The 12173-nt window shown below is 38.0% G+C and overlaps 1 protein-coding gene across 7 annotated transcripts in view; it reads right to left on the reverse strand.

Annotated features, from left to right (window-relative positions):
* Window positions 1–12173, reverse strand: part of TTLL7 (tubulin tyrosine ligase like 7) — a 76272-nt gene that overhangs the window by 29642 nt on the left and 34457 nt on the right. For all 7 annotated transcript variants that reach the window (XR_008824703.1, XM_056356315.1, XM_056356309.1 and 4 more), the window contains 3 exons: window positions 1121–1215; window positions 281–428; window positions 127–200 (listed from right to left, as the gene is read on the reverse strand). Coding sequence is in view for 6 of the 7 variants with exons in the window: in XM_056356315.1 (XP_056212290.1) it covers window positions 127–200; window positions 281–428; window positions 1121–1215 (317 nt within the window). In the remaining variant the exon portion in view is untranslated. The remainder of the gene's footprint in view (window positions 1–126; window positions 201–280; window positions 429–1120; window positions 1216–12173) is intronic.

Here is a 12173-nt window from a genome sequence, read left to right on the forward strand (position 1 = left end):
GTATATATTGTCTATAAATACCTACACAATTTTGGCAGAAAACTATCATCTACCACAAACACTTGTTTCCATTATTCCCAAAGAATGCTCTGAATACTTCCTACTAATACAGTCAAAAATAGTTACCTGTAGTTCCCCATGTGTCTATTTTCATGCTCCTCTTTGGAAATCTGTTTACGTACTTGTGCAAGTCTTTCCTTCTACAAATCAAGAAAACAAGACAATTAAAACCAAGAGCACAAGCCATGGGCAAGAAACAGCACATTTTCTTCCTTCCTACCAGTTCTTCTTTTCTCCTTTCCAGTGTATGGCGCTGCTTCTCCCAGTCTGAGGAACCTGGCAACAGTTTTTTCATTGAACCTTGACCATACAGTCTTTTTTGAGCCTCAGCCTTCTGTTGAGCTAAATTTCTCCTTTTATCACTTGTCCTGAAACACAGATGATATTAAAATATGTCAATCCAATGTAGCTGAGATGAGATGCACTTTCATCTCAAGTATATTATTTGTATTTTCCAGTCAGTCATGTGCAGGTTATGATATAAATTCAGGACTGAAACATTCATTAGGAATTTTTTTAAAATATCAACTTCTATGGCTACAATATTTTCACACTTTAAGATGTACTTTAATGACTCTGTACTGTAATTTAATGTATCATTTTGGCTATATCTATTTGCCTGAAATGTAGATTTTTTCCAACATATCCCAATGACAAAGTTTTCTTGCAGAGGGGTATAGCTTCTGACCTTATGTCAAACTAAAGCAAACTAAAGCAAATTTCCTGTGTGGCCACATGCCCAAGACTGCACTCATATTCCCACTTTGTGACCTGTTTGAAAAGTCATTTAAAATATATGTACGAAAATTACTATTAAATAAAAATAAATAAATAAAAATAAAAAACTCCCATTTTTTGCAAGCACATGAGCAACAAGAAAAAATATTTTTGGGTTAATTTCAATAGCAAAACTGACAGCAAGGGAAACATTTAAGTTTTGAAAATATGAAAATGAAAAAAAAGGTTTTCATTTTCTAGTCCAGTTCAAACTTTAAAAAATAAATAAATAAATCAAAGCAACAGAAAGACAGCCAGATTGTAGAAAGGAGGACAAGTTTACCGTATGTTGAGAAGCTTTAATGCATTTAGCAGAACGCCTTTTTTTACATCATAGTCTATTTTTTGATCAGTTCCAAAGCTTGGGGCACGATTAATCTGAAAAAACGAGATACAGAAGACTCAGGAACGTTCAGGTTCACTAGGAACACATCTATTTTAACAGGCTTTGGAGAAACCATTCTTTCAAACATAGCAGAGATTAAGAGAATAAATGTTGAGAAGCTCATTTCCATTTGTATTTTTTGAAAAAAAAAAAAAACAAAACCAAACCAATTTGGAATAAAAAAAAAAAACTATCTGAAAAAAATACTTTACTACAAGATGTACATGTATATATTGTCTATAAATACCTACACATGTATATATTTTAACAGGCTTTGGAGAAACCATTCTTTCAAATATAGCAGAGATTAAGAGAATAAATGTTGAGAAGCTCATTTCCATTTGTATTAAAAAAAAAAAAAAAATAACAGAAAGAGTATTGAGTATCACAGATATCGGGAGCCAAGAGATGTACCTTTCAGCCACCAAGTTATCCAGACACTTAAAATGAACACCATCAAGTACTGGCACTGTGAATCCAGTCTGATTTATTCTTGCTTACTGCAACCAGAAAATTTACCATGCAAAGTGTTGTTAAACACATTGTAACAGACCATGTGCCATGCTATGGTAGTCCAGCACAAGAAGAGTTAAATTCTTTCCTAGTTCCCAGTCTGAAAGCAACTTTGAACAATTCTCTAAACAGTAACAACTATATAAGGACAGAAAAAGGCTCTAATTCAAGGTCTTCTCAAGTGTATTTAAATAACTATTCAGATACACTTTACAGCAACACCTAGAGATGTAAGTTATTAAATCAGTAAATACTGTGAAAACATAAAATAATTAATAGTCTCAGTAACAAAAAGCTTATAAACTATGTACAAAATAAGAGATTAAAAATGTTACCGTAAGTATAGAGGAACAAGGGAAATGCAACTGGGAACAAGTAAGAGTCAATCACATGCTTAACAGCCAGGAGTCTCAACCAACCGCCACATAACCACTGCCACGCTTTGGAGGCCCTGCAGAAGAACTGCAGTTTTCAGAAAGCTTTGAGCAGGGATAATGAAGTAGCTGCATCAGCATTTCTAGCAACACCTTCCAGGCTGGTATAAAAATGTATGCATGAGCAATGGGTGCTACTGAGAGGCAGGAATCTCACCTTGATAGTGAATGGGCAGTGCTGGTTACAGAAGGGACAGAGCTTCAGAAATGAAAACGAACACCTTGTGCCCCACACAAGTAAAAAGTGCAATACAGTTAGTATGCTCAAAGCAGAGAGCAAAACCAGGTCATTAAAATTCTGGTTTAACACTTCAGATACATAAGAGCATCTTAGAGCCTCTGCCGTTGTGGGACAAAACTATTCTGGCTGGGGTGAGCCACCAACTGCCCTGTTGCTGAGCCCCAGATGCCCCATCACTTATGCTTTTAGCCAAAGGGTACCTCTTGGTTTTAAGAATCAGCTTGTTCGCTGGTTTTGCTGACAGGTTGGCAAGTGCAAAATGAGATCTGATGTTGAAAGACAATTCATGAAAATTCGGCAGAAATGGTGAAAAGGTATATACATATTCTTTTCTGGAAGACTGTCATCCAAGTATTTAATTGACCAATCTCCCTAGACTGATGTGTTCATCTCCTATCACATCCCAAGGGCTCAATCTTTTTTCTTCCGTACTGTGATAGTACAAACATTTATTGACATCCGTTTTTTTATAAATGCGAACATTCCACTTTCAGCTAAGCAAACATGTAGACATTTAGAGAAACAAACACAAGGATTAAAACCCAGTTCTCCAACATTTTATTGGAGAATACTGGCAGTTGATGAGACCACAGACACAATGCATCTTATTTTCAATGTGAAGTTTAAACAAAACACTTTCACTAGAGCTGCATTGATTAAATGCAGTTGATAACTGAAAAAAAAAGTTGAAAATAATTATGATCTTGTCTATATTGTCTAATCCTGGAAGAATTTATGTATGTTTAAAAAGATATGCATGAAGATCCAATATAGAGCCTTTTGCTTCAGTCCAGCAAATACCTAAGTATGCAAAAAGCTCACTGGACTGAAAACAGAGACATAAAAGCAAGCCTCAACTCCTTATTCAGGAGAAATGTTAGGTATTGAACAAAATTATATCTGTACCATGTATTGACTTTTTTTCTTACTCCATACAAACATGTAGCAACTAACAATATTCTACTTCAAAATAAAGTTTTTGCATGCATTACAAATGAACAGACAGAAATACATTTATTAAAACCTTCAACAGATTAATTTCAAATTTTTTATGTACACTGAATCCTTAAATCCAGTGAGACTGCAGTTAAATACAGGGACTTATTTGGAACGTGTGAAATGTTGTGTTGGCCCAATACTGAATTCCTAGAGATGCACACACATGCTCACACAGCACTGAAGCATCCAGCTTGAGAGCATACAAAGTATACACTGTTGTATTTATGTTTGGCTTAGGTACTTCCTAGATTTACAACAATTTGAAGTATATTGTTGGGCATATATTCTGCATTAATAAAAATTTTATAAATATGTGTTAATTATATGAGCACCAGCGAGAATTAACACCATGAAAAGTGTACAACAGTTTAAATAACAGTTTCTTTCCTCTGGGTGAATTTTGCCAAAAATCTACATCTGGCACTTCTGAACAAACAAAACCATACTGACTGTGTTTATTAAGCAGAAAATTAAAGTTAAAAAAGATATAAGAAGGAATTTGAAATGCTATTATGAAGCAAAATAGCAAAATGCTATTATGAGACATTAGACAACCACTCTGCGTTAAATTAACGCGGCCATTTAAGAGGCTGAAAAGCTATGGCATGCATAGTTGAAACTGGAGCACTACTGTATCACCCGCATCCTCCATTTTTTGACACACCATTCCTGACTGTTTGAAACCCCAATCCTACTGTGACTTCAAACCTGAAGAGTAACCAGAGGGGCAGTAAAAACAGTGATCCAGTTCTGGATAGCTACCGCAAACTTGGCTTGGTGGAATATCTTTCACATAGCAGTAGATGCAGGTCCAGTACAAACAAAATCCGTGCAAACAGAAAGTTAATACATAGAAAGCAGGTGTGAATTTAAAGTTCATTAGATACTCCACATTAACTTTCTATGTGTATACTTGAACTGTCTCTTGATTTAGTATGACTATGTGCAAGGATGCTTCACTAACAAACTTTTCTCTTTAACCTTCTTCATCTGTTCCATGCATCTCCCTTCTCACTACAGAAACTTCAAGAGGCAGTCTTGACAGCTGACCTTTTATTTTTGACCAGCCAAAAGTTTACTTGCCACTAAGTGTAGATGGAGTTATGGAAGGTATAAAAATGCGGAATATCTTCATCCAGCATTGCTACCCAAAACTTCATAACCTGAACCAACTGCCTAAGTTTCTGATGTGCAAAATGACTCATACCCTTGGGGTAAATCTGCAAGAAATCATAATTAAGACAAAAAACAAAGGGTTTAATCCACAAATAACATTTTTAGAAGAGAAAAACCCTCTTCAATGCCAGGAAAAAAAAAAAAAAAAGATGCAGCAGATAATCTAATCTCTAGAGCATACAGACAATGTGCTCCCTGCAAAGAGCAGAAATAACTGCAGACCACAACATTTTACAGTCTCACCACACAATACCTTTTCAATGCTCCACTCAGTTGTTCTCAAAGGTTACTAATGCCTTTTTCCTTAACAGTGTCTTCATGCTATAGACTACCTGGGGCCTCACTCAAAAGAATAAAATAATTACATGCTTGATCTAGCTGAATATCTTCCACGATCAGCACTACTCTTAAACTAGCAGCTAAGCGGTTGAATCTACTCATGACAGATTTTATAACGCTAATTTTGGAGTTATGGCAGTGTCATGCCTTAGGTTTCTTTAGGAAGTTTGAAGTTTTGAAGACAGTTTATCCAATCTGTTGCATACAACAATGCACAGAAAAGAAAACCTGCTTGATAAACAAATACATTATTCCTCTATATAGATTCCTGGACATAATGCTTCCCACATCTATTATTTTTACAATAGCACAGTTTTATCTCCCAAATACCTGCTTTAGGGGTGATGATACTTTACTTTCTACAACTTTGCAATAGGTATAGAACTCAACTTGTCCACATAAATTTTTAATTCCTCCAACTGAAATCTTCAATTTTGGTTTCATAATTAAAATTTCACTGAATAGAGCACATACAATTAATCAAACTTCTTGTAAGCACAGCAGTTGTGTAGCCCAGTGTATTTCATAGTTACATACTTGCCAGTAGAGGACCTCATATCTCTAATGCTTAAATTCAGAAGCATAAGTTGAGGTACCTCCTGTGAAGGCTCCTATCCAGTTACACTTGCAAAGGATTCTGATTCTACAAAAATTAAAATCTGTAAATGTGTAACATACACCATTTTCTTCTTCACCAAGACATAGGATAAATTTCAGCCTCGCATTTCACCAAAACAGTCAAAGAGCATATTCTCACCTCCCACTGCTGCAGCCTATTAGCATGGAGTAGGAAAAGAAATTTTCCACTGTCACACATACCTATTAAAAAACCCTTTCAAATATAAAGAGAGATTATATGAATGATTTTATAAACCAAAAATCAATGGAATAAAATGTTATCTCCTTTCAATAACAGGGATTTAATACATGTTCAATCTGTACGACAGCATGAATATTTTGGAAATGATCTCATTCTTTATTAAAGTAATTGAGATTGCTAGCAATAGAATACAAAAAGCAAAAGAAATTTACAAGCCATAAAAAATCCTATTACACAGAATGCTGTTAGTGGCTATCATTGAGCAGATCTTTGATTAGAGACAATCATGAAGTTCATTCTAATCACTCATTTCTAAAATTCACAATTGTGAGAGTGCTAACCGCCTTTTTCTCAGCTTAAGCAGAAGGTTGGTTTTCCATGGCAGCTTAAACTAATACAAATCCAAGCTGTCATACTCTGCCTGCTTCATTGTCTTGGCACTGGCATTCACAGAGAACAAGGAAGCTGATCCCAATGATCCACACAAAGATTAACCTCACCAAAAGTTACTTTTCCTTGGTCCTTGATCATCTCAGGAAGGAATCCTACAAGTACCAGTGCCATCGCAGGGAAGAGGGCAGGGAGCACACCTTCAACAAAGGAGGAGGGCAGAGATCTTCCAGTAGGTACATTGATCAGTTTAAGCACCACAGAACTGCCTCGTACAGGTGCAGTTTCACATTTTACCTAGTCCGGTGCAACTGCAGGCTGCCACAAAGGTCTGGTGCTGTCCCCTTCTTAGTGCTGCCTTCACGTCACTTCTCCCTTCCCCACACCAGACCAAGAGGTGTGCAGTCCCTGCGTGAGGAAGCTCTGCAGGCTGACTGACTGTAAAAGTATAGTTTGCTTGGAATGATAAATTACATGTTCATCCAAACAGCAACCAGAAACGTGACCACCAGATAGATGCAAGGTGCTAGACCAGCTCTTTGGGACACTGCTCACAGTAACGCCGTATCATATGTTAAATCAAACTGCACTCTTTAGCTCTTCATTCACTTGAAAAGTGTGAAGAGTAGGAGTTACACTGAAGGCAAATACTGAGTCAGTTAAAGCCCTGTGTGCTTAGTGGATTCACTGCTACTGTTTGAGAGCAAGAGAACCCATGGACAAGTGTCAGAGCGAAGAAAAAGCCAGCAGACAGCAGGAGAAAGAACCCCAAAAATGGCTCTCCAAGGCAACAGAGGGAGAGGCCACCTGGGCACAAGAATCACTGAAACTGAGTCGTCTTTGTTATAAACAAATAGAATTAAAAAGAAGGAAAGGATTGAATGAAAGAGTCTCATCAGCTGCTCTTCCCAATGGTAACCGGAAAGATTCTAAACATTGCTAATCTCTTGGGTCAAGGGGCAACTGAGCTTTTACAGCTTTTTCTTTTAAACATATATACATATATATAAACTCACCACATAACTGAAATGCTGACCTTGCTGGAGACCATGGGAGGGCAGTATTAATGGTGCTTTGTGCTCACCTAACTGATCATTACTGCCTGCTGTGCACTGCTCCTTTGCTAACGCTTCCTCATTGACTGTTGTAGAAGTTCTATGTGAAACAGACAGTTTTTTACCGAAGAATAAAAGTAAAACAGGTGCTCGCTGTTGCAAACCTACAGAGAAAATAAGCTTTTCCTTTTCAAACTTACAACAAGCTGCAAAAGAGGTCTTAATGAAATGTTAGTTAAATCAATGTATATTTGAAAAATCCAGTGCTTTTATAGAGATGCATTTTCAGGTTTCATTATGTTTTTACTAACTCTTGGAAGTACAAGAAAGTAAACTTCCCATGCTTAAAATTTATATTTTCAAAGCTCAAATTCCTTTGTTAAAGTTATTAACATTACACCCAGAAATGGGTAGTTAACAATTCTGCTTTACACAATAATGTAACTATTATACTTTTCGTACTATTCTTATTTAGATTCATATAACTTAAAGGGAGAGAACGAAGTGTGAATTGAGCACTTTGCAATAGAATAACAGTGCAGGCTGCTCACCCTGACACCAGAGATTGCTGTTGCAGTAAGAAACAACATGAATACTCAGGTTCTCTATTTCTAAAAAGCTGAAATTTGATTTACAACATTTTTATGTATTTTGAAACATGCCAGAAAATGGAATAGTTTGAGGTTCTGTTCTCTTCAGAGCAGAGAAAACATCGTGGTCTGCTCAGTAGATATTTATATAATAAATACACATATTCTTGAAATAGCAGTCCAGGAGCTGTTGTTTGATCATGTTAGGTGGTGAACACTTCCTTCAAACAGAATGCTTTTAAATCCTCTTAACATTTGTGACTGTTAAGAGCAATATGAATATCGCAGAGGATGTCTGTACCTTACAGAATAACTTAAGATGCTCCCCATCAACTGTGAATATAATTCATGTGCTCTGTGGAAAGCTGACACAATAGGCAGCTGGCAGAATTTTTTGGTTTTAATGGTTCTAAATTACAAAGGAACAATAGCCAGCCTCACAGTAAAACCTAAATGGGCTTATACCTGTGTGGGAACCACCGAGGCATAATAAATTAGGGTGCTCACAAAGCCAGTTCAGTTACTTTTCAGATAAGAATCTCACTTTAAGTTCTCTGTATGAAGAAAAGTTTAAGTTTTTTCCCCTTAACAAGTAACTTGCAGCATAATTGCTTTGCGTAGTCATCTATGCATTTATCAAGGCATCAGCAAAGGACATCTTTATCTATTTCAAAATAGTAACAGAAATCCCAAAAGATCATGAAGAAAGTTTTCCCAGGTGTTTTTTTTCTCTTATTCTCTTTTTCTTCATTCAAACAACTTTCCCACATCATGTCCCTGATGTCAGCATTATTCCTGAATTTTCCCAGCCATTTCATTGTGCATCTCTGAGGAGCACCTGCCTTCTCTCAAAGCCCACTTCAGGTCTGCAGTTAGATCATAGAATATCGTCAAGTCCAACTCCTTGCTCCTCACAGACCACCTAAAACTAAACCATGTGACTAACAGTGTCATCCAGATGGTCCTCAAACTCTTGACAGGCTTGGTGCCATGACCACTTCCCTGGGAAGCCTATTCCACTGACCGACGACCCCCCCTGTGAAGAATCTTTTCCTGATGTCTAATCTGAACCTCCCCTGACACAGCCTCGTTCCATTTCCTTGTGTCCTATCGCTGGTCACCAGAGAGAGGAGATCAGCTCTTTCCCCTCCACTGCCCCCCTTGAGGAAGCTGTAGACTGTGATGAGGTCACCCCCCAGCCTTCTCTTCTCCAGCCTGAACAAGCCAAGTGGCCACAGGCACTCCTCATGAGTCTTGCCCTCGAGGCCTTTCACCATCTTGGTCACTCTCCTCTGGACACACTCTAATAGTCTGAGGTCCTGATACTGAGGTGCCCAAAATGCACACAGCACTCGAGGCGGGGCCGCACCAGTGCAGCGTAGAGTGCCACAACCACCTCCCTCACCCAGCCATCTATGCTGTGCTTGATGCACCCCAAGACACGGCTGGCCCTTTTTGGTGCCAGGGCACGCTGCTGGCTGATATTCATCAACCCAAATCCCCACATCTCTTTCCACGGGGCTACTCCCCAGCCTCTTCATCCCTCCATTTGTATGTATAACCAGGATTACCACATGCCAGGTGAAAAATCCAGCACTTGCTCTTGTTAAATTTCATGCAGCTGGTGATTTCCCACAAAGCCCTCCCTTTCCAGGTGAAGTAAAATGAGTTCCCCCAGCTCCTCCTCATACAGCATGTCCTCCAGCCCTCTAAGTACCTTAGCACCTTTCTGCTAAAATCATTCCAGGTTGTCAATGTGTCTCCCTTACTCTGGGGCATAAAACTGGACAGAATATTCCAGATGTGGCCTCACAGGTGCCAAACAGATCATTGCCACCAACCTGCAGGTCCAGTTAGTTAACAACACTGTAAGTGCACGTTGACTCATGCTCCACACTTTGAGAGAGACAAGGTGTGACTGAATCTGGTTTATTTTGCTGAAGGTTGGTCATTTTCCACAAGCCACATTGCTGATTGAGATGCAGAACTTCATCTCAAACAGAAAAGATTACATTTATGCAGCAGCTTTATGAAAAATGGTATCACAGGAACAATTCAAGTGCCACCAAAATACAATGACATACACTTGAAATGTGTTTTCACATAGCTCTAGTCTTCGTAGTAGAAGAAATGCAAATACAATTACCCTAAATATTCAGCTGCTTGATATTGGCATGTAATTTTACTTATGTAAGGAGCTAAATACTGAATAGAACAAAGTGTCTTCTTTTGTCAGAATTTCATGGCTAAAAATATTGAGAAGTCTTGGGCAAAAACATAATGTTAAGAAAATTGCTTCTCCTTTCAAATACCCCTTTAAAAAAAGTATTATCCCTTATTTTTCATGTGGCTATGCCTTGCTTCCAGACAAGACATACGGTTGATGACTAATCAGTGATACTGTCACAATAGGTATTCACAATAACTGTACAAAGCATTGTACGTGCATCTGCCAGCCGGGACACAATTATTTGGATTCAATGACCCGAGAACCGGGACATACACATGACTAGATTGTGTTAATACAATGTTAGTATTTTTATCAGGAAGGCACATCTTTAAGATTGTTGACAAAAAACGGGATTGTATGAGGGACCTCAAAAGTACAAGCAAACGATGATAGCAAAGGCTTTGAAAGTCCAGAGACTCTGAGATGTACAACAATCACAGTGGCCAGGTAGCGTTCACCACAGGAATGCAGCCTTGTTAACTAGATAACACTGGGTCTGGGGATAACAAAGAGAACACAGAGCAGAATACGGGGAATGTAAAACAAACCATGGTAAAACTTGGAGACAATGCAAAGTTGCTGGCCAGCAAATGAACAGCCAGTAAGCCACTGGAGAGTGGCAGCAAATGAATAAAAATAACCCTAAGTGAAGCTAAGAGCAAATAGGGAGAAACCTTCACCATCAACAGCGTGTTCTTCCTGGTGAAGAACACAAGACTCTGACAACTTGCTATCAGCTACTTGTTATAAGCTACCCAGGGTTTTTTTGAGAAGTAGAGCTCTCCTGCTCCTTGTTTGGATCCCCAGGGGCACAAGTAAGTGTAACACAAGAGAAAGGAGTAAATACCAGAAAGCTTGTGTATGTAAAAATAAAATTGAACTATTTTATTAACAGAAATTAGAAACTGGATACTTTGGCCTAAGATGTCCAAAGTCATCTTATCTGGACTGATAATAGATTGATTTGACTAGATTTTGCTAGTTCAGTTACACTAAATAATAAATTTGTGATCTGTATATAAGGTGAGTTTCTCTCACCCACATAAATCACAAGGGGAGTTGGGTACCCTGCACTTGAGGCAATTATTAAAATGTGACCTTCTCCAACAATCACAACTTGTGATCCCAACTGGATATAATAAGGCTGAACAAGGCTGGAGTCCATCCAAGAACTTCAAGTGTATGATTCTCTCACTTACATAAAATAACATAGTTTGGAAAATTTGGTCAAAAGGCGTAAACCTAGATTTTCTGGGAACTGACAGGAGATCTAGGTAGTTGTTGCTACTCAGAAAGGATGGAGGCTGCTGGGACTGCACAGATGGTTGCCAGAAACATTTGGTGCCACAAGATGGCAATCATGCATTTCCCACAGCCCTCATTTCGATAGAAGGTTCCGGAAGTTCAGTACCATCAAGGAGCAGGAGAGCTACATAGCATGAAGGCAATATAAACAGAAGTCGTCTTAGGAAAGCAGAGTCATTATAATGTAGCACAATTTATTGCTTATAATAGTTTATTAACCTATCTTTATAACAGAAAATCTACATGAGGATGGAAACATGAGACTAGATTTACCATCCTAATCCTGTTTTGGCAATTTTCCTGTAACACTGGGAACATTTGGGGCTTTGTGATTAGTTCTTGTTACCACTGTTAAAAAGAATGATTCACTCCCCTAAGGGGGTTTTGGCAAGATGGAAATGGTGGAAAGATAAAAGAGTAGAAAGCTGGGGAAGGAGCCAGAACGGTTGTTTTGTTGGTTTGGGCTTTTTTTTTTTTGGGGGGGGGATAAATAATTATATATAAATATACATACATACACACACAGAGTATGTGTACTGTATATATATATACACACCGCATATTTGATCTTTACTACACATATATAGTGTACATACTGTGTGTTTGTTTTTGGGAGTGCTGCAAAATACACGAACAAGCACAGTAAAAGTCAGTGGATCAGTATAAGAACTGAATTATTAAGTTTCAAAGTTTGAACTTTCTGTTAAGTTTAGTTCAATGTCTGGCAAAATAAGTTGAAGGATACCTGTATCACCAAAAGCAGAAAAGGAAATAACTGGAATTCTGTATTTAAAAAAATAATAACCAGGTATGCAATTCTAAATCCTGAAGTATTCTCTAGCAACGCAAAATACCAGAG

This window comes from Falco biarmicus, chromosome 11 (genome assembly GCF_023638135.1).
Source record: "Falco biarmicus isolate bFalBia1 chromosome 11, bFalBia1.pri, whole genome shotgun sequence".
NCBI classification, from domain to species: Eukaryota; Metazoa; Chordata; class Aves; order Falconiformes; family Falconidae; genus Falco; species Falco biarmicus.